The sequence below is a fragment of the Mustela putorius genome, unplaced genomic scaffold (assembly GCF_011764305.1).
Source record: "Mustela putorius furo isolate JIRA1106 unplaced genomic scaffold, ASM1176430v1.1 tig00000196_pilon_pilon_pilon, whole genome shotgun sequence".
In the NCBI taxonomy this organism is placed as follows: domain Eukaryota; kingdom Metazoa; phylum Chordata; class Mammalia; order Carnivora; family Mustelidae; genus Mustela; species Mustela putorius.
The window spans coordinates 3,228,743-3,255,762 of record NW_025421310.1 but is presented as its reverse complement, the minus strand read 5'-3'; the positions used below and the strand labels follow the sequence as shown (position 1 = coordinate 3,255,762).

The window sequence follows — 27,020 nt, the reverse complement described above, 5'->3', positions numbered from 1 at the left end:
ATTTTTAAAAATTTAAAAAAAAAGATTCCTTAAAAAAACTAGTGTTTGCTTCATCAGCATATTTCTTAAAAACTAAATAAATAAATAAAAATAAAAGATTCCTCACTTTAAAAATTTTAGATCCTTACAATAAAATTCGATCTGAATTAAAAGTGAGGGTTAAGGGCGCCTGGGTGGCTCAGTTGGTTGGGCAACTGCCTTTGGCTCAGGTCACAATCCCGGATGTCCCGGGGTGGAATCCCGCATCGGGCTCCCAGCTCCATGGGGAGTCTGCTCCCTCTGACCTTCTCCTCACTCATGCTCTCTCTCACTGTCTCTCTCTCTCTCAAATAAATAAAATCTTAAAAAAAAAAAAGTGAGGGTTAAAACTGTAAATAATGGGTCGCCTGGGTGGCTCAGTGGGAAGCCTCAGCCTTCAGCACAGGTCATGATCCTAGTGTCCTGGAATCGAGCCCCAAGTTGGGCTCTCTGCTCGTTGGAGAGCCTGCCTTCCCCTCTCTCTCTCTGCCTGCCTCTCTGCCTACTTGTGATCTCTTTCTGTCAAGTAAATAAATAAAATCTTTTTTAAAAAAACTGTAAATGATTAGGATGTAATATATAATCTATGACATCCTGTACTCAGAAGATCTATGAAACATTTTGAAATTTTTAGTCCGCTTATTGTTTTTTAAACATTTTATTTATTTATCTGAAAGAGAGAGAGGGAGAGTACAGAGGGAGAGGGAGAACCAAACTCCTTGATAAGCAGAGAGCCTGATGCAAGGCTCCTTCCCAGGACCCTGAGATCGGGTCCCCAGCCAAAAGATTAACTGGTTGAGCCACCCAGGCGCCCCTTTAGTCCACTTAAAGAGCTCTAGTAATTAAATAGTGATTGTATTTAATTCACTTTTGTTTTTCTATAAACACAAAGAATGGTATAAAATATTTATCAGGAGAAATTAGACCATATAAGAATTAGACCATAATAAAAATTAGACCATATAAGAAATTATAGAAAATTAGTTCCTTAATGATGAAATATCAAATATAATTTATCATTTAACTTGTATTTTCATAAACATAATATCAGATGAGCATTTAATGTGTTTATTTTTCTCCTAAAAGGAGGAATGTTTATATGTCCTCCTAATATGTATATTTTCCTCCTAAAATACTTTTTTATAAAATTTGCAAGAATTTTTGTCTTTTGGGGTGCCTAGGTGGCTCAGTGGGTTAAAGCCTCTGCCTTCAGCTCAGGTCAAGATCCCAGGGTCCTGGGATCGAGCCCCGCATCCGGCTCCCTGCTCAGCAGGGACCTGTTTCCCTTCCTCTCTCTCCCTGCCTCTCTGCCTACTTGTGATCTCTGTCTGTCAAATGAATAAATAAAATCTTTAAAAAAAAAAAAAAAAGCTAAAGTCTTTTAAAAAAGAATTTTGTCTTTTATCAAATTGATTAGTGGGGTACTGAAAATTGTCAGGAGAGCTTCCTATATACAATTTACATATTAAATATTTTAATTAGGTTGCAATAAAAAACCTTTCAGTGTCCCTTTTTTTTTTTTTTTTAAGATTTTATTTATTGTTTGAGAGAGAGAGAGCGTGCAATAGAGCATCTCAACCATGAGGGAGAAGCAGACTCCTTGCTGAGCAGGGAGCTGGATGCGTGGCTCCATCCCAGGACTCTGGGATCATGACCTGAATGAATCAAAGGCAGATGCTTAACTGACTGAGCCACCCAGGTGCCCCTCAAATTATATATTTCTTAAGTTCACTGGAAATGCTAGTAGCCATGCTGGACCTGATATGATTGATTGGTGCTATTTTCAGAATGTTCTTTTATTGACAAATAGATACCAAAAAAGGTCAAATGCTTTTCTTTGTCCCGGAACCAACGGACTGAAGCTCGAAACAATGACTAACACCTCAGGCCAATTGCGTGTAAAGACTGGTCTCGCTGCCCGCCATCAGTGGACGCTACCAGTGGATGTCTGCTAGAGCCAGCTTCATTTCAGTCTGAAATAATGAGGAAACACTCCAGTGATCGGTAGCACCAAAGACCCTAGAGGGCACTTTAAGACTCCCCAGAAGTTGTCCGCTGCCTCTTTAAGAGGAACCGAAGACCTTCCCGGACCCCAGAAGTAGAGGGTCATTTTCCTTGGCCCTGGCCTTCCTGTTTGATCTTTTCTTTGAGAGTTCCTGGTGTTGGGCGGCCCTCTTCCAGGCCTGCCTTGCCGAAGGAACTACATTACCCAGAAAGGCTTGTGTTGAGCGGCAGCCGCAGTAGTCCAATGAAAACCCAGAAAGTGGACACTTCCGGCAGGGCAATGCGCCTTGAGGCGGGGCTTCCGTCGTTTCTGTGGCGGTCATTTTTAGCGGTTCTGGGGTGTTCGGGCTCGGTCAGAGGATCCGGAACACCGGTTGCGACCGATAGAGAAGACACAAAAGGAGGCTTTGTCTCCGCTGTAGGGAGGCGGGTCTGGGGTCGGGGACTTCGCCGCCTGCGAGGACCGCCTGGAGACCTCAGTGTCCGCGACTGCCGGGGCCACTCAGCTGTCATCACTTTGCTCCGCCGAGAGGCTCCGATGGCGGCGGCCGCTCCCAGGGACCCGGCTGAGGTAAACGCTCGTCTCCCGGGGCCTCCCCTCCGCCCCCCACCCAGACTCCAAAGGCCCGAGCGCGGGGCGCCTGCTCGCGGCCCTGCGGCCCAAGCCCCGGTGTCCGGAACAGGCAGGCGCTGGTGGGCGGGGGCGCGTGTGTGGGCGCCGGCGGGCTGAGTGCGGGAGCTGGCTGGGGGCTGAGGGGCCCCTGGGGCAGGGGCCGCAGGGGGCCTGAGGGGGAGGATTCTGCCCTCCCGCCCTCAGAGGGGGTGAGGCGGAGACCCCTGGACTGGCGGACCGAGGCTCGGTTCTGAGGGTCCTGGGACCCGTGGAGAATTTTTTTTTTTTTTAAGATTTTATTTATTTATTTGACAGAGAGAGATCACAAGTAGACAGAGAGGCAGGCAGAGAGAGAGAGGCAGGCAGAGAGAGAGAGGGAAGCAGGCTCCCTGCTGAGCAGAGAGCCCGATGCGGGCCTCGATCCTAGGACCGTGAGATCATGACCTGAGCCGAAGGCAGCGGCTTAACCCACTGAGCCACCCAGGCGCCCACCCGTGGAGAATTTTGAGGAAAAGAGAGACGCTGTCTACGCTGGCATTTGAGTAGCCTCTGAAGTCTGCTCAATAGAAAAGTTGTAGACGGTGATGAGAACACAGGGGGAGGTTGAGTCTTTTCCCAAGGACACACAGCACAGAGGTTGGCCGGCCAGTCTGCCCCAGGTTACCTGGCTCTGGTGCCCCACAGGGACACAGGGAAGGCCTGAGGCCCTGGAAAGTCGCCATGGCCACATCTCTCGAAAACCTGCCTCTTCCCACAGGTCTCCATGGTTGCAGAGATGCTTTTGGAACCTACACAGGTGAGTGGACGGGTACCAGTCCCTCCTGGTTCCGTACCACATGTTGTCCAAATCCGCGGCGTCATGAACTCTTCATCTGCCGTTCTCCCAGCCCTTGAGTTTGGGGACCCTGAAGAACCCGAGCTCAAAGTCGAGTCTAGGCCAGGACTTATACGAAGGGGCTCCCATTTGGGCCGATCAAGGGAAAGAGATGTGTCAGTATGTGGAACTGCCTGGAGATGAGGCTCAGCGCATTTAGGTGATTGCAGGCCTCCTTTCTGGTGAGAACAAACCGAGGCACTGCGCCAGAATCGAGCTCGGAATGACTGCGTCTGAAGTTAGGCGTCCATCTGGAGGCAAGGGAAAGTCTGGATCAGTGGAAGAAGGTGGTCTTTTTTTTTTTTTTAAGGTTCTATTCATTTATTTGTGAAAGAGGGAGAGACAGAGAGAGAGCACAAGAAGGCAGAGGGAGGGCAGAGGGAGAGAGTGAAGCAAACTCCCTGCTGAGCAGAGAGCCCCATGTGGGAGTGGATCCCATGACCCTGAGATCCTGACCTGAGCCAAAGGCAGATACTCAACTGACTGAGCCACCCAGGCACCCCAGCAGGTGATCTTAATGTAGGTCTTAGCACATTCCATTTGGTTGTAGAGTGGGAAACAGAGTGAACACAGCAATTAACGGGAGTTAAAGGAAAGAGCAGACACCAGTGACACAAGAGTCTGGTATCTCCTCTAATTTGGGGATCTTGAGAGGAGGAGGGACGTGAGATAGATCTGTGGGGATATGGAGTATGGGTCTTCAGGAGTGAGGCTTTTCGTGGTTTCACCTTTCTTTATCCTGGCAGGGAAATGTGACTTTTGAAGATGTGGCCCTCTATTTCTCCTGGGAGGAATGGGATCTCCTAGACGAGGATCAGAGATGCCTGTACCATGATGTAATGCTGGAGAACTTTGCACTCACATCCTCACTAGGTAAGGCCCTCACACCCACCTCCATGCCCTGGGCGAGGCTCTACCTTTCTCTTTTCTGTAGGAGCAGCTCTGTCTCACCTCTGAATAATGGGTACTGCTGCCTTCCCCAATTCCTTGGGTAGGTGCTGTGGTTTCTAGAGCTGGTCTGCATGTCCCCTTCTCCCCCTTTATTGCCACAACACCTATTGCTTCAGACCCTCACAGGGAGGGATTCAGGATCTGTAACCTTGATGTCAACCTAATGGATTGTCCCCATTGAGTGGTCTAGAATGGTCTTGGCCTCCTTGTAGAAAATAATTTGACTATATATGCAAGAGTTTATTTCTTGAGTGTTTATTCTATTGCATTGGTCTTTATTTGTCCTTATGACAGTATCACAGTGTTTTGACTACTTAGTTTTGGAGTAAAACTTTAAATTAAGAAGTGTGACTCCTTCAACTTTAGTCTTTTTCAAGGTTGTTCTGGCTTTTTGGTGTCCTTGAGATTCCATGTGAATTTTTCTATTACTACAAAAAAAAATTGTGCTTTTGATAGGGATTGCATTGAACTGTAGATGGCTTGGAGTAGTATTGACAACAGTATTAAATCTTTCAATCCAGGAATATAGAATTCTTTCCACTTATTAATTTAATTCCTTTTATCAAAGTTTTGTAGTTTCTTGTGTTCATATACTTTACTTTCTTGGTTAATTTCTAAGTATTTTATTATTTTGATACTGTTATAAGTGGAATTGTTTTTAGTTCCTTTTTAGATTATTCATTATTAATGTACAGAAATGCAACTGGGTTTTTGTTTGTTTGTTTGTTTTAAAGATTTTATTCATTTATTTGACAGAGAGAAATCACAAGTAGATGGAGAGGCAGACAGAGAGAGAGAGAGGGAAGCAGGCTCCCTTCTGAGCAGAGAGCCTGATGCGGGACTCGATCCCAGGACCCTGAGATCATGACCTGAGCCGAAGGCAGCGGCTTAACCCACTGAGCCACCCAGGTGTCCCACAACTGGGTTTTTTTAATATCCTATTTGTATCCTCTTATTTTGCCAAGTTCACTTATTCTAAAAGTTTTTTAAGTCTTTAGGCCTAGTTTTCTGTATATGATATATTCACAAGCAAAGATAATTTTACTTATTCTGTTCACTTTGGATGCCTTTCTTTTTCTTTTCCTTTTTTTTTTTTTTTCTGTCTAGAGCTTCCAATACCATTTTGAATAGTAGTAGTGAATGTTGGTATCCTTCTTCCTGATCTTGGAAGAAAAGCTTTCAGTCTTTCAGCATTGAATATATTAGCCATGGGTTGTGATCTTTTACTTTTACTATGTTAAGGTAGTTTCCTTCTGTTCTTAGTTTATTGACTATTTTCATCATGAAAGGGTGTTAAATTTTGATAGACTTTTTTTTGCATCAGTTGAAATGATCATGTAATTTTTCCCTCATTCTGTGAGTGGGACGTATTACATTGATTAATTTTTGTATGTTGAACCATCCTTTCATTCTAGAAGTAAATCCCAGTAGGTCATGGTGTATAATCCTTCAGTATGCTTCTGAATTCAGTTTGGGAGTATTTTGTTGATGATTTTTTTACCTGATGAGTCGTCAAGTATATTATTGGTCTTCTGTGTGCTCCTAGTGGCTTTGTCTGTTTTTTATAAAAATGGGTGTTTGTTCTTCAATAAGTGATTGGCAGAACTCACCAGTGAAACCATCAAGTCCAAGCTTTTCTTTTTCTTTTTTTTCCCCAAAGGAAAGCTGAATTTATTTTATTTTATTATTTTAATTAATTTATTTATTTTTTAAAGGATTTTATTTATTCTTTGGAGAGAGAGAGCACGAAGGGGGAGAATGGGAGAGAAAAGCAGCCTCCCTACTGAACAGGGAGCCCGATCCAGGGCTTAATCCCAGGACCCTGAGATCACCACCCAAGCCGAAGGCAGATGCTCAACCAACTGAGCCACCTAGCTGCCCCAAGTTTATTTTGTTTTTAATATTTTATTTATTTATTTTTAAAGGTTTTATTTATTTATTCGACAGACAGAGATCACAAGTAGGCAGAGAGGCAGGCATAGAGAGAGGGGGAAGCAGGCTCCCCCCTGAGCAGAGAGCCGGATGCAGGGCTTGATCCCAGGACCCTAAGATCATGACCCGAGCCGAAGGCAGAGGCTTTAACCCACTGAGCTACCCAGGTGCCCTAATATTTTATTTATTTATTTGAGAGAGAGAGATATCACAAGCATGAGGGAAAGGTAGAGAGAGAAGCAGACTCTTCGCTAAGCAGGGAGCCTGATGTAGGACTCAATCCTAGGACCCTGGGATCAAGACCTGAGCTGGAAGGAGACACTTAACTAACTGAGGGAGCATCCAGGTGCCCCAAAGCTTTCCTTTGTCAGGAGGTTTTTGATTAGTGATTCAGTCTCCTTTCCTTTCTAGTACTCTCTTATGATCTCTTTTATTTCTGTAGAATTGGTAGTCATGTTCCCACTATAATTTTTAATTTTACCACTTTGAGTCTTTTTTTTTTTTTTTAAGGCCAATCCAGGTAAAAGTTTGTCAATTTTTTTTAGAGATTTTATTTTTAAATGATCTCTAAACTCAATGTGGGGCTTAAGCTCAATTCCGAGACCAAGAATCATGCTCCACTGACTGAGCCAGCCAGGCACCCTAAAAGTTTGTCTAAATTTTGATAGCTTTTTGAAAGAACCAGTTTTCAGTTTTTTTTTTTTTTTTTTTAAAGATTTTATTTATTTATTTGACAGAGAGAGATCACAAGTAGGCAGAGAGGCAGGCAGAGAGAGAGAGAGAGGAGGAAGCAGGCTCCCTGCCGAGCAGAGAGCCCGATGCGGGACTCGATCCCGGGACGAGAGATCATGACCTGAGCCGAAGGCAGCGGCTTAACCCACTGAGCCACCCAGGTGCCCCCAGTTTTCAGTTTTGTTGCCTTTTCTTTGTTGTTTTTTTATCTCTATCTCAGTTCACATCTTTAATATTTCTTCTTCTTCTTTTTTTTTTTTTCCTACTAGCTTTGGGTTTATTGGCTCTTTTTTAGTTCTTTAAGTTTGTAAAGGTAGGGGCGCCTAGGTGGCTCAGTGGGTTAAAGCCTCTGCCTTCGGCTCAGGTCGTGATCGCAGGGTCCTGGGATTGAGCCCCGCATCAGGCTCTCTGCTCAGCAGGTAGCCTGCTTCCTCCTCTCTCTCTCTCTCTCTGCTTGCTTCTCTGCCTACTTGTGATCTCTGTCTGTCAAATAAATAAACAAAATCTTAAAAAAAAAAAAAAGTTTGTAAAGGTAAGCTGTTGATTCAAGATCTTTCTCCTTTTTAATGTGTTTACAGGAATAAATTTCCCCCTTAGTGCTGCTCTTGCTGCTTCACATAATTATTGCTGATACCATCTTTTCATTTGTCTCTAAACCTAAGTATTTTGTAATTTCCCTTATGACTCTTCTTTGACCCATTGGTTGTTTAAAAATTATTTGTTCTTTTTTTTTTTCTTTAAGATTTTATTTATTTATTTAACAGAGAGAGAGATCACTAGTAGACAGAGAGGCAGGCAGAGAGAGAGAGAGGGAAGCACGCTCCCCGCTGAGCAAAGAGCCCGATGCGGGACTCGATCCCAGGACCCCGAGATCATGACCTGAGCTGAAGGCAGCGGCTTAATCCACTGAGCCACCCAGGCCCCCCAAAATTATTTGTTTAATTTTCATAGGTTTGTGATTTTTTTTTTTTAAGATTTAATTTATTTACTTGACAGACAGAGATCACAAGTAGGCAGAGAGGCAGGCAGAGAAAGACGGGGAAGCAGGCCCCTGCTGAGCAGAGAGCCCAGTGCGGGGCTCTATCCCAGGACCCTGAGATTATGACCTGAGCCGAAGGCAGAGGCTTAACCCACGGAGCCACCCAGGTGCCCCGGGGTTTTTTGGTGAATTTTCTGATGAATTTTCCAGTTTTCCTTCAGTTTTTGATTTCTAACTTAACCCATTTTGATTGGAATGAATCTTTGTATGACTTCTGTCTTTTTAAATCTAGTAGCACTTAATTTGCTGAGCATATGCTTTTTCCTGGAAAATGTCTAATGTGCAATTGAGAAGAATGTGTATTATATTGCTGTTGGGCCGTATTCTGTATATTCTGCTAGTTATACTTGGTTTATTGTGTTGTTCAGGCCCTCTATTTCCTTACTTTGGTGTGTTTATTCTATATTTTTGAGAGTGGGGCATTGATATCTCCAGCTATTATTTTAGAACTGTCGGTTTCTCCCTTCAGTTCTATCAATTTTTATTTCATGGTTTTGATGGTCTTTAATTTATTTCTTTTTGTTTATTTATTTGACACATCACAAGTAGGTAGAGAGGCAGGCAGAGAGAGGGGGAATCAGGCTCCTTACTAAGCAAAGAGCTCAATGCGGGGCTCGATCCCAGGATCCTGAGATCCTGACCTGAGCTGAAGGTAGAGGCCCAACCCACTGAGCCACCCAGGTGCCCCAATGATCTTTAATTTAATAAGAGATCTTTATTTGGTTATAGGTGCCTAAATGTTTATAATTATTATCTTTTCTTGTGTCTTGAACCTTTTATTAATACATAATAACTTTCTTTGTTTCATAACCTTTTTTGATGTAAATCACTCTGTTGTCTAATATTAGTATAGCCACCCCTGCTCTCTTTTGATTACTATTTGCATGGTCACTTCCAAGAAGTCACTTTGAACTTATGTCTTTGGGTCTAAAGTGAGTGTCTTTTGGACCACATATAGTTGGGTCACATTTTTTTTTTTTTTTAAGATTTTATTTATTTATTTGAGAGAGAGACAGTGAGAGAGAACATGAGTGAGGAGAAGGTCAGAGGGAGAAGCAGACTTACCATGGAGCTGGAAGCCTGATGTGGGACTCCAGGATCATGACCTGAGCCAAAGGCAGTCGTCCAACCAACTGAGCCACCCAGGCGCCCCGGCTCACATTTTTTTATCCATTCCACCAATTTTGTCTTTTGTTTAGAGAGTTTAATCTATTTACATTTATAGTAACTACTGATGAGCAGGGACATCTGTCATTTTGCTATTTGTTTTCTGTAGGCCTTGAAGCTTTTTTCCCCTCATTTTCTTTTTTTTTTTTTTTTTTTTTTTTTTTAAAGATTTTATTTATTTATTTGACAGAGAGAAATCACAAGTAGGCAGAGAGGCAGGCAGAGAGAGAGAGAGAGAGGAGGAAGCAGGCTCCCTGCCGAGCAGAGAGCCCGATGCGGGACTTGATCCCAGGACCCTGAGATCATGACCTGAGCCGAAGGCAGCGGCTTAACCACTGAGCCACTCAGGCGCCCTCCCCTCATTTTCTATATTACTGTCTTTTGCATTCAACTGATTTTTATTTATTTATTTATTTTTTTGTAGTGAGATGTTCTGATTTGTTGGTTTTGTTTTGGAGGGTTTTTTTGGTACACCTTCTAGAGAGCTTTGTTTTTTCTTTATTGGGTTTTGTTTTGTTTTGTTTTAGTTAATTATGGGGTTACATTTAACATATAAAATTATAACAGTTAATTTGAATTTATGCCAGCTTAGCTTCAATCATATTTTTTTAAAGATTTTATTTATTTATTTGACAGAGATCACAAGTAGGCAGAGAGGCAGGCATGGGGGGTTGGATCAGGCTCTCTGCAGGGCTCAATTCCAAGACCCTGAGATCATGACCTGAGCTGAAGGCGGAGGCTTAACTACTGAGCCACCCTGGCACCCCTCAGTCATATTTTTTTAAAACTCTGCTTCTATACGACTCTGTCCCTACACCCTTTAGTTACTGATGTCATAAAATTACATCTTGTGTGTGTTGTATGTCCAGAAATTTGGATCAGTAATTGTTATTTATGTGTTAATCTCTTAAACATAGGAAACAAAGAGTAGAGTTGGTTTTTTTTTTTTTTTTAAGATTTTGTTTATTTGGCAGAGAGAGACACAGTGAGAGAGGGAACATAAGCAGGGAGAGTGGGAGAGGGAGAAGCAGGCCTCCGGGTGAGGAGGGAGCCCGATGTGGGGCTCAATTCCAAGACCCTGGGACCACGACCTGAGTGGAAGGCAGATGCCCAACTGACCGAGCCACCCAGGTGCCCCCCAAAAGTGGAGTTTTGGGGTTTTTTAAAATTTTTTTTAAAGATTTTATTTATTTATTTGACAGACAGAGATCACAAGTAGACAGAGAGAAGGAAGCAGGCTCCCTGCCGAGCAGAGAGCCTGATGCGGGGCTTGATCCCAGGACCCTGGGATCACGACCTGAGCCGAAGGCAGAGTCCTTAACCCACTGAGCCACACAGGTGCCCCCAAAAGTGGAGTTATAAGCCCAAGTTATTAGCTTTTATAATTGTTTTTATATTAATTTAACAGAGATCTTTATTTGGTCAGATGGCTTTGAGTTACTGTCTAGTGTCCTTTCATCTCAACCTGAAGGACCCCCATTACCATTTCTTAAAGGATACATCTAATAGTAAAGAACTTCCTTGGCTCTTACTTATCTGCAAGGTCTTAATTTCTCTCTCCTTTTTTAAGGACATTTTTGCTTGTTATAAGATTCTTGGATTTTTTTCCTTCAACCCTTGGATATATCAACCCACTACCTCTTGCCTCTATGGATTCTGATGAAAAATCTGATCATCTTGGAGATCCATTGTATGTGATGAGTCACTTCTGTCTTGTTGCTTTCAAGATTCTCTCTTTGCCTTTTGCTTTTGACACTTGGACTGTAGTGTGTGCCAAGAGTGAGTTTCAGAGTTTAGCCTGGTTGGAGTTCACTGGGCTTCTTAGATGTTAATATTTGTGTCTTCCATCAAATTTGGGATGTTTTCAGGCATTGTTTCTTCAAATAAGCTCTCTGTCCTTTTGTTTCCCTCTTCTTCTAGGCTAACACATTGCATATATTGGTTTACTGTATACACATTTTATACCCATATATACATATGTTTATACACATACTATATTACACATTGTATATATTGCATATATTGGTTTACTATACTATATTTGGTATACTATAGAACACAAGAACATAGGTTCTTATGTTCTGTTCACTTCTGGTCAATCCTTTTTCTTTCTTTTCCTCAGATTTGATATCTTCAGGTTCGCTGATTACTTCTACCTACTCAAAGCTGTTTTTGTATCCCTCTAGTGAGTTCTTTCATTCAGTTATTATATTTTTCAGCCCCCAAATTTCTTTTTGATTATTCTTTATATTGCCTGTCTCTACTGATATTTATGTTTTGGTCATGCAACATTTTCTTGACTTTGTCCACATTTTCTTTTAGCTCTTTGAGCGTCTTTTAGACAGATGTTTTAAATAAAAGTCTTTGTCTAGGGACACCTGGGTGGTTCATTTGGTTAAGCATCTGCCTTCAGCTCAGGTGATGATTCCAGGGTCCTGGGATGGAGCCACACATTGGGATTACTGCTCAGTGGAAAACCTGCTTCTTCCTCTCCCGCTCCTTCTGCTTGTGTGCGCTCTCTCTCTCTCTCTCTCCTTCTGCTTGTGTGCGCTCTCTCTCTCTCTCTCTCTCTCTCTCTTTCACTGTCAAATAAATAAAATCTTGAAGAAAAAAATAAAGTCTTTGTCTAATAAGTACACAATGTAGTCTTTCTCAAGGACACTTTCTCTTGATTTTTTTTCTTTTTCTTTAGAATGGATTAAACTTTCTTGTTGCTTTGTGTGTCCTCTGATTTGTTGGTTTTCTTGTTGTTGAAAACCAAAGGTTTGGAGGTTTTTTTTTTTAATGGTTGTAGGGTGTCTACTGGAGATCAGTCTGAGGTATAAACTTAAGATCTCCTCTGTTTTTTTCTAAGACTGTGCCTTTCCCTGGGCATGTATGATGATTTTTTCTATTCCTCCATATATGTGATTTTGAATATCCTAGTCTTGAATTTCTGTCTCCCAAAACAGGAATAAGAGAAACAGGAGGTGGTGGAATGGATAGACATCTGCCCTTTAAATCTCCTGTAAAATTGCCTGAGTCAGGGAGGGAGAGGTTTTGCAACAATGGCTGCCCACCTGTCTATTACACCTCCACCATCAGAAGCATAGATCTGTGATACTTGGAGGACAGAGTCCTTATTGCCTACCTGGACTCCAGCAAGCTGCTCTAGAAAAATGTGTATGACTGCCTGCTGTAGGACTCAAGAGTTAGACAAGTTGGGATGTTTATAACTTAACACATTGCTAAGAGCTGATATTGACCAAAGTTAAAGCAATTTAGCAAGTTGCAAGCATTCATTAGACTCTAGAGTTGCAAAATAGTTACATCAGATTGAGTCTGTCAATACATTTGTGGTCCCGGGTGAGGAGACAGGCTCCTGGTGCTTCCTGCCCCACCATCTTCCCTCTAGCTGGGCATGGAGGTACTTTTTATAGTATGTTTTCTGTGATCCATTGTGTGCTGAGGTGTTCCAGGCCAGTATTAACGACTGACCTATCCTATCTTATCCTTAGGATTTGGATCTTCCAAGTCCCATGCAGTTGCTCAGCTGGGGTTAGGGGAAGAGTCTCCTGTGCTTCACAGGATGGATATAATTCCAGTCTTCACAAGATGGGCCCAGAGAGGGCCTGATCTAGGTGAATGACAGCTGGGGGAGAATGTGATATCAGACCTTTGTTACAAATCACACCAGGAACCTGTTGTGTTTGACTTGTGTTTTGGTGCCATTGCTGGTGGCCACAACTCACTTCTACCGTCCCTTCTCCATTCTTGACACTTTGCTGACTTGTCATTTTTATTCATTCTCTAGCCCCAGGCCAATCTCCACCTCTCTGGACCTTTTTTCTTACTCATTCCTCACACTCTTCTCTCTACAGTAAAGTGTGCACGTATCTTTTAATTTTTTTTTTTTTTTTTTTTAAGAGAGGGGTAGTGGCAGAGGGAAAGGGAGAGAAAGAATCTTAAGCAGGTTCCATGCCCAGTGTGGAGCCTGCCCTGGGGCTCGATCTCACTAACCTGAGATCACAACCTGCACTGAAGCCAAAAGTCAGACACTTAACTGACTAAGCCACCCAGGCGCCCCACCTTTTATGAATTCTTAAAGCCATTTACTTTGTTCCAGTCAGATTTTCCTACATGTGGACATAGACTTCTGTCCAGCATCACAGGTCACAGCAGAGGTAATCCTGCTAAAAGCCATTAACAGTAGAATGAGTTGTAGAATATGTGTTTCACCCCAGCCCAACCCTTTTCTTGTATCCTGTGCCTAATGAGGCCTCCCCAGTTCTGTGACCTTGGGGACCCAGTAGTATAAAGCAGCTGTTTCCAAAACCTAATCCCAACTTCCTTTTCCTGAAAACAGTTCCTTATACTGGTTCTTTAATGTGTCAGATGTACATTTGTGATGGGTTTTGCCCCTTCCCAATAAAGTCAACATGTATTTCATCATCACTTCTTTGCTTTCAGGTTGTTGGCTTGGAGTGAAGGATGAGCATGCACCTTCCGAAGAGAGCATTCCTATAGGAGTTTCAGAGATTGGGACTCTGAAGGCAGATTCACCTTCCCAGAAGGCCCAGCCCTTTGAACTGCATGGCCCGATCTTGAGAAGCATTTTGTACTTGGCTGAGCACCAGGGAACATATCTTGGGGAAAAACCATATACATGTAGGAAACAATTCTGTTTAGATGTCAACCTTCAGCAGTACCGGGGGCAGCACACTGGAGAGATACCCTTCAGAAATTCTGTGGACAGAGCCTCATTTATAAAGAACTGTACAGTCCACGTGTCAGGAAAGCCCTTTACCTGTGAAGAGACAGGGAAGGACTTCTTAGCTAGCATGGGATTTCTCCAACAACAGGTCACTTACACTGGGGAGAAGCCGAACAATGAGTGTAAGGCTGTCTTTCACAGTGATAAAAGTCATCACAACTGTGGAGAATGCAAGAAAGCCTTCAGCTGCGCAGACACACTTGCTCAGGACCAGGGAGTTATCACTAGAGAAGGACTCTATGAGTGTGGCAAATGTGGAAAAGCCTGTACCCGAAGATGTAACCTTATTCAGCACCAGAAAGTCCACACTGGAGAAAGACCTTATGAGTGCAATGAATGTGGAAAATTCTTCACCTATTACTCCAGTTTCATTATACATCGGAGAGTTCACACTGGAGAAAGGCCCTACGAGTGCAATGAATGTGGGAAATCCTTTAGCCAAAGCTACAGCCTCAATAGCCATAGGAAAGTTCACACTGGAGAGAAGCCTTATGAGTGCAGGGAATGTGGAAAATCTTTCAGCCAAAGGTCCAACCTCATTCAACATCAGAGAGTTCACACTGGAGAAAGGCCTTATATGTGCAGTGAATGTGGGAAGTCCTTTAGCCAAAACTTCAGTCTCATTTACCACAGGAGAGTTCACACTGGAGAAAGGCCTCATCAATGCAGTGAATGTGGGAAGTCCTTCAGCCGAAGCTCCAGCCTCATTCACCACAGGAGACTTCACACTGGAGAAAGGCCTTATGAGTGCAGTAAATGTGGGAAATCCTTTAAGCAAAGCTCCAGCTTCAGTTCACATCGTAAAGTCCACACAGGAGAGAGGCCTTATGAGTGTGGGGAATGTGGAAAATCCTTTAGCCATAGCTCCAACCTCAAGAACCACTGGAGAGTTCACACTGGAGAAAGGCCTATTGAGTGCAGTGAATGTGGAAAGTCCTTTAGCTGCAAATCTAACCTTGTTAAACACCTGAGAGTCCACACGGGCGAAAGGCCTTATGAGTGTGGGGAATGTGGAAAATCCTTTAGCCAAAGCTCCAGCCTCATTCAGCACCGGAGAGTTCACACTGAAAAGAGATCTACTGAGTGCAGAAAATGCGAGAAATCCTTTAGCTCCAAATCTGACCTCATTCAACACCAGAGACTTCATACTAGAGAAAGGCCTTAGATAATTACACTGGAGGAGAGAAGTTGTGAGGAAGCCATCTACCTAAATTTAAGTCCATACATCTGAAAATCCACAATGGAGAGATCTCACTTTAGTATGTGGGAATCTATACAGGAGCTGTGTCACACTTCTAACCTGTCCAGGGCTCTTGCCAGGTTTATGTCACTGCCAGTTTCTGTGGAAGAGTTTTATCACCTCTACCACTCAGCGTTTACAGTGTACACTAGTGCTTTAGTTACCACCACAGTGTGCTCAGGGAAGCTGACCTCTTTCCCTCCCTTTTGCTGGAGGAAATCGTGATTACTCTTAGCCCTTATAGGGTCTTCATTCTCTTCTCTTGTAGAAGTTAGAGCATGGCCCAGAGGACCCAAGCTGAGCTCTGCTGGTAACTTGCCAAGAAGGACCACATTTTCAAGGATGTGTTTGTTCTGTGACACTCCTCTTGGATTTTCCTGACCTCCCAAGTCCCCAGCCTGGGATCTCCCTGCCTCCTATTCCTTTAGATTTTGCAGTAATAAAGACTTTATTGTTTAAGCCATCTTTGCTCTTGGGGTTCTCTTCGCTATGTGAGGTGATTTGAAAATGGCTGGGTTCTGTCGGCATTACAGAGTGAACAGCTTTGTTGGGGTTCCTAATGCTTTGTGTGCCTCAGAGATGAGAGTCTGGAAAGAAAATAGCTCTCTTTCCAGCTTTTCCAACAATTTACATTGTTGCCTGAGGTCTCGTAGGAAAGACTGCCAGGCCTTGTCCTAATTTGTGGACTGGGTTTCAGGATTTTTTTGTGGGCTCAGAGAACACCCTGAAGAGTCAGGAAATTGTGACAACCTTCAGTGGTTCTAAGAACTACAGGAATTGTTTTTCTTTTTCACAGTGGATGTCACATAACGCTCAGTAGTGTTGAGTCTCTACCCCAGGTGCTACAAGGGAGCCATGTGCCCTGATACCAAGGATTCATTAGGCAAATGTCATGGTGAGAATACAGAGCCCCGGGGGAACTATAATTGGTACAGTAACAATGGAGGAGTCTGAAGCAAAGTACACTGCACTTGCCCCTTCTAGCATTGCATCAAGAAATGCTCCAGTGACTGTGATTGTGCAGGATAGGTATGTATAGAAACTCAGGACCTCCAGGTTTGTGCATCTTTTGTCGCTGAGATCTTTGTCAAAGAAAAATAAGCTACTGGTTCTAGTATATTCACCTTAAGCCATTTCTACACACATAGGAAAACAAGCATGCAGAGAAAGGAGATCCCTTAGTCCCTCGGTGTAGCTCTGTGACCTAGCCAGCATTCCTGTTCAGTGAGTGGTATGGATTTACTTAGTCATAAGTATTTGCTACCACTAAGGCAAGGCTGCTTCTCCAAGGCCATCGGGAAAGAGAGAGAGTCAATACAGGGCTGCAGAACCTGGTTTTATGAAAAGAGGGAGGGACGTCTTTTGTGTTTTTTTTGTTTGGAACTATTTCATAGAACTTTATTCAGGTTTTGTTTTTGTATTTGTTTTGTGTTTTTTTGTTTGTTTGGAACTATTCTGTAGGACTTGATTCAGGTATAGTTGACATACAATATATTCCACCTATTTGAGGTGTACAGTTTGTTAAGTTTTGGTGTACATACAAATCTACAAAACTTCATCGTGATCATGATTTTGACCATGTCTATCAGCCCTAATTTGCCTCACATCATTTTATAATGTGTCTTTCCCCTCTCCAGGCAACCTTTGATTTACCTTCATTTATAATAGTTTGTATTTTCTAGAATTTTATATGGACTGAGTCATAAAGTGTTTTATTTTTCTGGTTTCATTCATGATTTGTAATTATCTTAAGATAATTAATTCTTCAGTGATGCTTATGTAAGTGTTTCACCCTGTTGCTGCATAGTATCTTTTCTATGGATATACCATTTGTTTATCTGTTCATCTGTAGGAGCCTTTGGTACCTCGTTTGGGCGATTGCAAATAAAGCTGCTAGAACACTTATATATAATTTAATATGTACATATGTATTTTTTCACTTCTCTTGGGTTAGTAACTCAAAGTAAAATGCCTGAGCCATAGGACAGGTGAATGTTTAACTTACTAAGAAACTACCAAAGAGGGACACCTGGATGGCTCAGTGGGTTGAAGCCTCTGCCTTCGGCTCAGGTCATGATGCCAGGGCCCTGGGATTGAGCCCCACATCTCTGCTCAGTGGGGAGCCTACTCCCCCGACCTCAGCCTGCCTCTCTGCCTACTTGTGATCTCTGTCTGCCAAATAAATAAATAAAATCTCTAAAAAAAAAAAAAAAAAAAACTACCAGAGTATCCAAAATGATTTTTTGTTTTTGGATACCCACCAGTAGCACATGAGCATTTCAGTTCTTCCACATCCTTGCCAATACATGGCATCAGTCTTTTTTTTTTTTTTTAAGATTTTTTATTTATTTATTTGACAGAGATCACAGGTAGGCAGAGAGGCAGGCAGAGAAAGAGGAGGAAGCAGGCCCCCTGCTAAGCAGAGAGCCCGATGCGGGGCTTGATTCCAGGACCCTGAGATCATGACCTGAGCCGAAGGCTTAACCCACTGAGCCACCCAGGCGCCCCGGCATCAGTCTTTTTTTTTTTTTTTTTTTTTTTAAAGATTTTATTTATTTATTTGAGAGAGAGACAGTGAGAGAGAGCATGAGCGAGGAGAAGGTCAGAGGGAGAAGCAGACTCCCCATGGCGCTGGGAGCCTGATGTGGGATTTGATCCTGCGATTCCGGGATCATGACCTGAGCCGAAGGCAGTCGTCCAACCAACTGAGCCACCCAGGCATCCCCCGGCATCAGTCTTTTGATTCAGTCTTTGGAATTTACCTTTTTAACAAGCAAGCAGTAATTTTAATTACGTTTCCCTAGGGATTTATGATGTTGAACATTTTTTTCTTGTGTTTATTTGTCATCCATGTATCTTAATGTCTGTTCATATCTTTAGCCTATTTTCTTTTTTATGAATTGTGGCTATTTCCTTTTTTGTTAACAAAGGAATAGCTTACGTTTATCCCTCAGGTGTTTCTGTGGTAAGTAGAAGGTAAGACTACATGCACCACACACTTTCAAGTTTAATCTGCATTATTTACATATTTTCCATCATGTTCTTAAGTCCAGACTTTCAGTAATACATCTAAGTCCTGGTTTGTAGAGTCTTTCAAGTTCACTGGTATAAATACTCCCACTATGGCCGATCTCAAGCTGCCAGTGTGATGTCACTGAGCACAGTTGGGAAGAATCGCCAGAGACATAGGATTCTGTTACCACACTTCTAATCCAGTAGCTGCAAATAATTTGTAGAACATAGGCAATAATAAAACATACTAAACTGATTAAGACATGACAAGTTGAGATTTACTAGAGCTATAATTAGGAGCTATAAACTGCACCATAGTTAAGATATACATGTTAATGTTTTCGAATATCCTTAACACCCCTGAAACCAAAAATTTTATTGAAAGCACAAAAGAAGATCTATAATACTGCTGACAATTCAGTTAAATACTTAAATTGTTGAAGGAAAAAAAAAGCAGGCAAGGTATTTGAAATACAGAAATTCTTGGAAAAAAGCCAAACTTTGAAATTGCTTTTCTTGCAAGGTATCAGCAGGAATGCAAACTAACAGTTGAGATGCAATTTCCCAACACTTTATTTTGGGGTTAAAGCATGTTTTTATTGTGAACTTCATATGAAATTTTTTTCACGTTTTTATTATGAACTTTATCTGAATTTATTATGAATTTTATATGAAACTTATATCTTTGTTTTGTTGACAAAAAAAACGTAAGTAATCCATCATAATTCTCAGCTTGGGGTTCCATAAAAATGATTGGCAAGTTTCAATAAATTTGAAAACATTCAGAGGGAACATTTAAAGTGTTGTTATGCTCTCTACATTCTTGATATTATCACCCATATTTTACTGAAGAATGAGTCTTAGCGTCTAATTTCTAAAGATTTCCAGTGCATATAAATTAAGGTTTATTGAAATCTGTCACATTTCAGTTGCCTGTATTTGGTATTTTTTTAATAACAAGAATGTTAGTAGCACTCATGTTTGGGGAAGATAATAGCTGTCTGTTGTCTCCCTGCCTCAGATCCAGGGCTGGATCTCAGAGAACACATCTCACTAGCTGTAATCACAGTTGTCTACAGGCATCTGGCAGGGACTAAAATCATTTGTGTAAATTTGTCCTCATGTATTTAAATGAAAAATTTAAAGTAAGCACAAAGATGAAATAAGGAAAGGAAGTAGTAGGCAAAAGTCAGTAAGCAAAACAACAATTGAATCAATTGAATAAGAAAAAAGAAATTTGGGGTGCCTGGGTGGCTCAGTGGGTTAAAGCCTCTGCCTTCAGCTCTGGTCATGATCCCAAGGTCCTCGGATCGAGCCCCGAATAGGGCTCTCTGCTCAGTGGGGAGTCTGCTTCCCCCTCTCTGCCTGCTTGTGATCTCAGTCTGTCAAATAAATAAATAAAATCTTAAAAAAAAAAAAAACTGGAAAAGGGCCAGGAATCATTTTGAAGATATATCAAGAATATATATGTATATATATTTTTAAGATTTTATTTATTCATTTTTCAGAGGGGGAGAGAGCACAAGCAGGGGGAGCAGCAGGCAGGTGGAACAGGCTACCCACTGAGCAAGGAGCCTGATGGGAGACTTGATCCCATGTAGCCTGGGATCATGACCCAAGCTGCAGGGCACTTAACTGACTGAACCACCCGGGCGTCCCCAAGAATACATTAACATATAAATTAGGTAAGGTTCATTGACATATAGGATGTAACCAGTTTTGTTTATATCTGAGAAACCACAGTAGATGTTTTTTTTTTTTTAAGATTTTATTTATTTATTTGAAAGACAGATCACAAGCAGGCAGAGAGACAGACAGAGGGAGAGGAAGGGAAGCAGGCTCCCTGCTGAGCAGAGAGCCCGATGTGGGGCTCGATCCTAGAGATCATGACCCTGAGATCATGACCTGAGCAGAAGGCAGAGGCTTTAACCCACTGAGCCACCCAGGTGCCCCAGTAGATGTTTTTTTTTTTTAAAGATTTTATTTATTTGTCAGAGCGAGAGAGTGAGCACAGGCAGACAGAATGGCAGGCAGAGGCAGAGGGAGAAGCAGGCTCCCTGCCAAGCAAGGAGCCTGATGTGGGACTCCATCCCAGGACGCTGGGATCATGACCTGAGCCGAAGGCAGCTGCTTAACCAACTGAGCCACCCAGGCATCCCACCACAGTAGATATTTAAGAATCCTCAGTGGAATGTCATTTCACCGTAAGTTACTACCACCTTAGTCCCGTCTGTTAAAATTGCTATACTCACATAACTGAAATGAGTGAAGCCATCCAGTCGTCTGCTGGCAAATATTTTGCTGTTCTGTATGTTCTATTCAGTGCTTATTTCAACACCCTTTCAATCACATTCAGTCTCAAAGGTGAATTCAACAGTTTATCACTTTACTCAGTTTCCCATGGGATACCTCAGAAGTTCAACCACCACATACAACCTCTACTGGCAAAACCCTGATTGGTTTTAGCTGTCCCCAGGCATCCATGTATTCCACTACACTGATGACATCCTCCTCTGAGGGAACTTGCTAGACACACAGTATATGCGAACAATCATTGTTGCACTTACAGAGAGCGAATGGACTCTGCCCCCCCCCCAAAGTTCAAGGTCATGCCACCTCAGTGAGTCCTAGGTTCATCTAGTGTGCCTAAGGGCCACTGTACTCATGTTGTTAAAAGGCAACTTCTAGGGGCGCCTGGGTGGCTCAGTGGGTTAAAGCCTCTGCCTTCAGCTCAAGTCATGATCTCAGGGTCCTTTGGATCGAGCCCCGCATTGGGCTCTCTGCCGACAGGGAGCCTGCTTCCTCCTCTCTCTCTCTGCCTGCCTCTCTGCCTGCTTGTGATCTCTGTCTGTCAAATAAATAAAAATCTTTAAAAAAAAAAAAGGCAACTTCTAATTTTGTCAGCTTCAGTCTTTTTTTTTTTTAAGATTTTTTTTTTTAAGATTTATTTATTTATTTATTTGACAGAGAGAGATCACAGGTAGGTAGACAGGCTGGCAGAGAGAGAGAGAGGGAAGCAGGCTCCCTGCTGAGCAGAGAGCCCGATGCGGGACTCGATCCCAGGACTCTGAGATCATGACCTGAGCAGAAGGCAGCGGCTTAACCCACTGAGCCACCCAGGCACCCCTAAGATTTTATTTATTTGACAGAAATCACAAGTAGGCAGAGAGGCATGCAGAGAGATGGGGGGAAGCAGGCTCCCTGCTGAGCAGGGCACCTGATGTGGGGCTCGATCCCAGGACCCTGGGATCATGACCTGAGCCAAAGGCAGAGGCTTTAACCCACTGATCCACCCAGGCTCCCCAGCTTTAGTCAGTCTTGAGCGACCAAACCTAGTGAGTCTTTCTGGCTCTGAAGGCAACATATTCTCCATTTACAAATACTACTAAGGTTTATTATACATTCACCCAAAAATTAGCCTACTAGTGGGATCTTTACAACAGAAAGCCCTATATTCAGTTCAGATGGCCCTACAACAGGCCCATCTTTTAGTTGCCTACTGGCAACGTGGTAGAAGTTCTGTGCTCACCTGTGTTTCTTAGAGTGTTTGGACCACTCATGCTGACAGTTGTTTACCTGTAAGCCTTTCCGGTGCAGAAAGCTGCCTGTTTTGACCACATTACATGCCCTTTGAGAAACAACTGCTGGTTGCATGCTGAGCCCTTTTGGAAATGGAAGCTGTCCCAGGACCTGAACCCTGTGACACTCTGCACTCAATGTTACCCATTATTTCCTTGGTCATGAAGGCAACATCCGATAAACTCAGCATGACCATCAAGGCTTTGATAGGGGATGGAGACAAACCAGGACCTGCTGGTGGATCCCACCTGAAAGAAGAGGGCTTTACCTGTCCTCAGTCTCTAGCCAGATCCCACAGTAATGAAGGAGGGCACCCTTCTCCTGGACCTTTGATTACCCAGGGATAGCTTTAGGATAACTAATTGAACAACAAAGGGAATCACATGCTTTATTGCTGATAATGCCACCAGTACATGTGATGGAATTTTCTGAAGAACTGCTGCTTTTCTTCCTTTAAACAGGACATCCCCAAAAATGGACCCAAGAGTCAATACAAGTGGCCTAACTCCAGGCAGTCACTTAGCACTGGGGAATGCCCTGGCCAACAGATGACCCCAAGGACACTTTACAGGCTCCTGTGTCATTGCCACTTCTAGCTCTTTGGTGCAACCAACGGCAATAATAAACCCTCATTCAAAACTTACTCCTCTGGGGTAAAGAACTTTACCCCAAAGGTACTAATTAAGATCACCTGTGTCTTTGCCCATGCCAAATTTCATGCTGTTAGGGCCTCATTTAATTCCAAAGCTGATAGATTGGGACAACTTTCAAATCCTTGGTTGAAAACTGTCAGACGACCCCATAAATCTTTCTTTGCAAAGCCCATTAGACCATGAAATATCAGTCATAGAGGAACTTCAAACCTTGAAATTTGGGCTAAACTCAGAGGGCTTCCCCCACTCTCCTGTCATGGCCTACATGTGACACGTCAATGCACTCTATCTGGGAACACTGTCATTGGCAATACAATGGAGGGGTGCCATCCCAGAGGGATCTCCTATAGTCACCAGCAAATCAATTTTATCAGGCATCTGCCTGCCTCTGCCAATGCCACTTATTATTATGACTTGACAGTACTGAATACCTACTCATACACCTTATTCATCCACCCCACTACACATGCCACTGATGGAGCTACCATACAAAGCTTTACAAAAACACTCATGCCCTTTAGAGTTCCAGACATTACCAACATTGAATGAAGAAGCTCTCACTGTAGAACAAGGCATTCAACAGATGTTTCACCTTCCCTATCTGTCCCAGGCTGCTGGTCTTATAGAATGCCTCAACACTTAACTCTTGGAAATTATAGACAACAAGTGATCTTATAAATGGGTCTGCCTCCTACCACTGGACCTCATTATAGTAAATCCCCAGGCCTTGGGTCCCTCTACTCAATATCAAAATGCACTGAAATCAGTTGCCTTCACCTCCTTTCTCCAGTGACACCTCACATATCAGCATCTATAAGGATCACATTGATTAGGCATTCCTCCCTCTTCCTCTTCCTCTTTTATCTGTCTTTTTTGGACTTCCCCCAGTCCTGAGCAGGATGGAAGCCAGGTCAAGGCTTGAGTTACTGTGGGATATGATCATCTCTCTACCGAGTGTCCCTTTGGCTATCTGCCAGAGTTATTTGGCACCCTGATAGGTGTTGATTTGCGTAGCCTATACCACACGCTTTGCCAAATATTCCTGGCTATAAAACATACTTAATTTCAAATGCCTATAAAAATCTCACTTAGGGGGCGCCTGAGTGGCTCAGTGGGTTAAAGCCTCTGCCTTTGGCTCAGGTCATGATTCCAGGGTCGTGGGATCGAGCCCTGCATTGGGCTCTCTGCTCAGCAGGGAGCCTGCTTCCTTCCTCTCTCTCTGCCTCTCTGCCTACTTGTGATCTCTGTCTGTCAAACAAATAAATCTTTTTTTTTTTAATCTCACTTAGGAAGTAGAGATCATGTGTCCAGAACTCATACCCACAGCAGTGTGAATACCAGAGAAGCCAAGAAAGACTAAAACCAGACTTATCTAGTAAGATACTCCACTAAGGAATGCAGGTTCCCTCCAACTACATAGACCTGAAGTGGGAGTATTACCCAGTCCACACAAAGTCCATGTGGTCAGTGCGTCCTCGGTGCCTCTGGTTATAGCACTCCCACAAGACAAATATGTCGCCCAGCCTTCCTGCTTCTCATAGCTTGGCTATACTTACTTTGTGTAGATAATAACATGGGCCTGGAACACTGCAGGCCTTGAGCAGACCCCATCTGGCAATGCAACAGCCATCTAGCTGTATTTTGGCACACTGACACCAATGCCCTTGTAAACCCCATTGCCACAGCCAACCACTGGTTAGTGCCATAATTTTGTTCCTATCTCACTGGCAAAATTTTGTACAGTTGGACATGCCATAAGTTTCCCTTAAACTGCCCGACCATGTTGAAGCCTACTCAGATGATCTTAAACTTTGCTCATAGCAAACCTACACCCAATTGATCTATTTGGATGGATACATTTCTAAACTTTGATTGTTCTCCTGGCCTTCCCTTCAAAAAACAACTCCCAGCTAGTCAGGATGGTCACTGTAATGTCATGACCAAAATGCTTACTGACACATAGAAATTTTTGGTTGCTCATGTCAAATGCTAAGACCAAGATTTGAGCCCCCAAGGACTATTTTTATGAAGACCCCTCATTTCCGCAGGCATATTTTGCTCCACCTCAGACTTCTCTTCATTTGATTTGCACCATCTCCATTTGGGGGCTAAATACAAACTTTGACCTTCTGCCAAAAAAAGTTCTGTATCTTGATTGTGGAGGTAGTTAATGAATCGACACCTATGATGAAAGTGCACAGAACTACACACACACACACACATAAGCACGTGTAAAATGGTAACTGTGAAAAAGGTCTGAAGACTGGACCAATGTTAAATTCCCAGTTTTGATATGAAGATTATGTCAGATGTTACCATAGGGGAAACTAAGTGAAAGGTATTCTGCACTATATTTGCAACTCCCTGTGAATCTATAATTATTCTGAAATAAGACATTTTTAAAAATATGATGTGTCTGTCTTGCTAAATCTTTCCCACAGCTTCCTAGAATGGTCAGACTAAATCCAAGTTTCTCATCATAGCCTATGAAAACATATTCGTCAGCCCCTTCCCTTTATCCTCCAACCATCACTCTCCTCTTCCAGCCTACTGGCCTTCACTTGATTCCAAACATGCCAAGTTCTCACTAGCTTCGGAGTCTTGGTGCCTGCTTTTCTCTTTGCTGAGAATCTTTCCTCACCTTTGCACTGGGATAGGGTCTTCACTGAGCTGTATAATATCATCTGTTATTTAATGTCTGCCTCACTTTCTGTGCTGTACAGTTTTATGTCCATTTTCCCACTTTTACAGACATGAACCCTGAAGCCTGGGAAGAGTAGACGTGACCAAGGTCAGCCAGTTGGTAATGGTCACAATTTAGATGATTTAGAATCCGTCTGTCCCCACAGTCAAACACTTAGCTCCTCGCCCCCTCCTGCCCCTTTTCACACATGAACTGGAATTAGATAAGAAGATAAAGAGCCGGGCACCTGGGTGGCTCAGTTGGTTAAGCAACTGCCTTCAGCTCAGGTCAGGATCCTGGAGTCCCGGGATCAAGTCCCACATCGGGCTCCCAGCTCTGTGGAGAGTCTGCTTCTCTCTCTGAACTTCTCCCTCTCATGCTCACTCTTTCTCTCTCAAATAAATAAAATCTAAAAAAAAAAAGAAAAAGAAAAAGAAAAAAAAAGAAGAAGATAAAGAGCCAAGCAATCCAGTTCTAAGCTTCGCCTTCAGTTATGTTATGAAGATAATAACATCTTGAAGTTATGTTTACTTAAAAAAATAATGAAATAAAATATAAATGGAAATGCAAAAGACCTATAAGAGTCAAAACATTTTCTTTAAAATAGAACAGATTTGGAACTTAAAGATCTGATTTCAAAACCCATCAATATCAAAAGCATTATAATTTGTATGGATGTGTGCATCATCTTTATCAACAACTGCCTGACAGAGATCTAAAGCTCTCCCACTGAGCTGTTAATGACTAACAAGAAAACAATATGAAGCCTGGAATGTGACCCTGGGTGCCCAGTTCTGATGGGTCAGCCTGAGGTGAAGGAATCAGAAATTTGTTCCTTTCCTCTGAGCTTTACTAATTGGGGAAAGATTGAGGGCCACTGGGAGAAGGAAGAGAGCTTTTCAATTCACACCGTGGTCTCCTTCACCGAAATATCAATCTCCTTTTCACTGTCCTGTCCCAGACCCTGCCCCATCTGCTTCCCTTTAAATGAGCTACACCATTTCCCAGTGAGGAAATTCTGGCCTCTCTTTACCACTTTTACCAACCATTATACATATGCACTTAGGTTACGTTGTCGTAGTGCCCACAACAAGGATCACATGCGTATCCTTCTTCGCCCGAGTCACCCATAGTGTGCATCTCCTGCCTCATCCCTGAACTACTGCTGCCGCGTCTCACATGCCTCAGAGTCCAGCAACTTCCGGATCTCGTGTCCATGCCCAATTCAAGCCACTGAATCTCCTACCATGTGTCTTCTGCTGGGTCATCACATACTTTCCCCCTCATTTTGGTAATACTTACATCCAGATCTTGGTAACTGTACTTTCATTTTCTTTACGTATTCCACAGTGATGTTTAGTACCATTGTGTGTTAGTCACTTTCACAAGCATAAACCAGAAGAATACCCATTCCCACAGGCCAGATCACGACCTTAGCTCTTTTATGCTTTCTGTTTCATCCTTTGCCTTTCAGATCTCATCTTCATTCTGATTGTCTGACTCACTAATTAATTCTGTAAATATCTCATTCTATTTATTCTACACAGTCCTGTCTTTTTTTTTTTAAAGATTTTATTTATTTATTTGACAGAGAGAGAGATCACCAGCAGGCAGAGAGGCAGGCAGAGAGAGTGGGGGAAGCAGGCTCCCTGCTGAACAGAGAGTCTGATGTGGGGCTCAATCCCAAGACCCTGAGATGACCCAAGCCAAAGGCAGCAGCTTAATCCACTGAGCCACCCAGGCACCTCCCAGTCCTATCTTTATAAACGT

General features: G+C 42.8%; 1 protein-coding gene across 2 annotated transcripts; it reads left to right on the top strand.

Annotated features, from left to right (window-relative positions):
- Window positions 1–2,296: 2,296 nt before the first annotated feature.
- Window positions 2,297–15,786, top strand: LOC101686846 (zinc finger protein 211). Of its 2 annotated transcripts, XM_004776879.3 has the most exons (4): window positions 2,297–2,593; window positions 3,393–3,431; window positions 4,256–4,382; window positions 13,780–15,786. In XM_004776879.3, exons 1-4 carry the CDS (start codon window positions 2,303–2,305, stop codon window positions 15,246–15,248), a joined length of 1,926 nt encoding a protein of 641 aa, XP_004776936.2. In that variant the 5' UTR covers window positions 2,297–2,302; the 3' UTR covers window positions 15,249–15,786. The 2 variants fall into 2 exon arrangements, with proteins under 2 accessions (XP_004776936.2, XP_012903544.2); XM_013048090.2 differs by lacking the exon at window positions 3,393–3,431.
- The last annotated feature ends 11,234 nt before the right edge of the window (window positions 15,787–27,020 follow it).

Excerpts from the sequence above, each read along its gene's own strand:
- LOC101686846 (XM_004776879.3), top strand. The coding sequence starts at position 2,303 with ATGCGCCTTGAGGCGGGGCTTCCGTCGTTTCTGTGGCGGTCATTTTTA. Across the intron at positions 2,594-3,392 it reads CTCCCAGGGACCCGGCTGAG|GTCTCCATGGTTGCAGAGAT; the intron begins GTAAACGCTCGT and ends CTCTTCCCACAG. Across the intron at positions 4,383-13,779 it reads TGCACTCACATCCTCACTAG|GTTGTTGGCTTGGAGTGAAG; the intron begins GTAAGGCCCTCA and ends CTTTGCTTTCAG.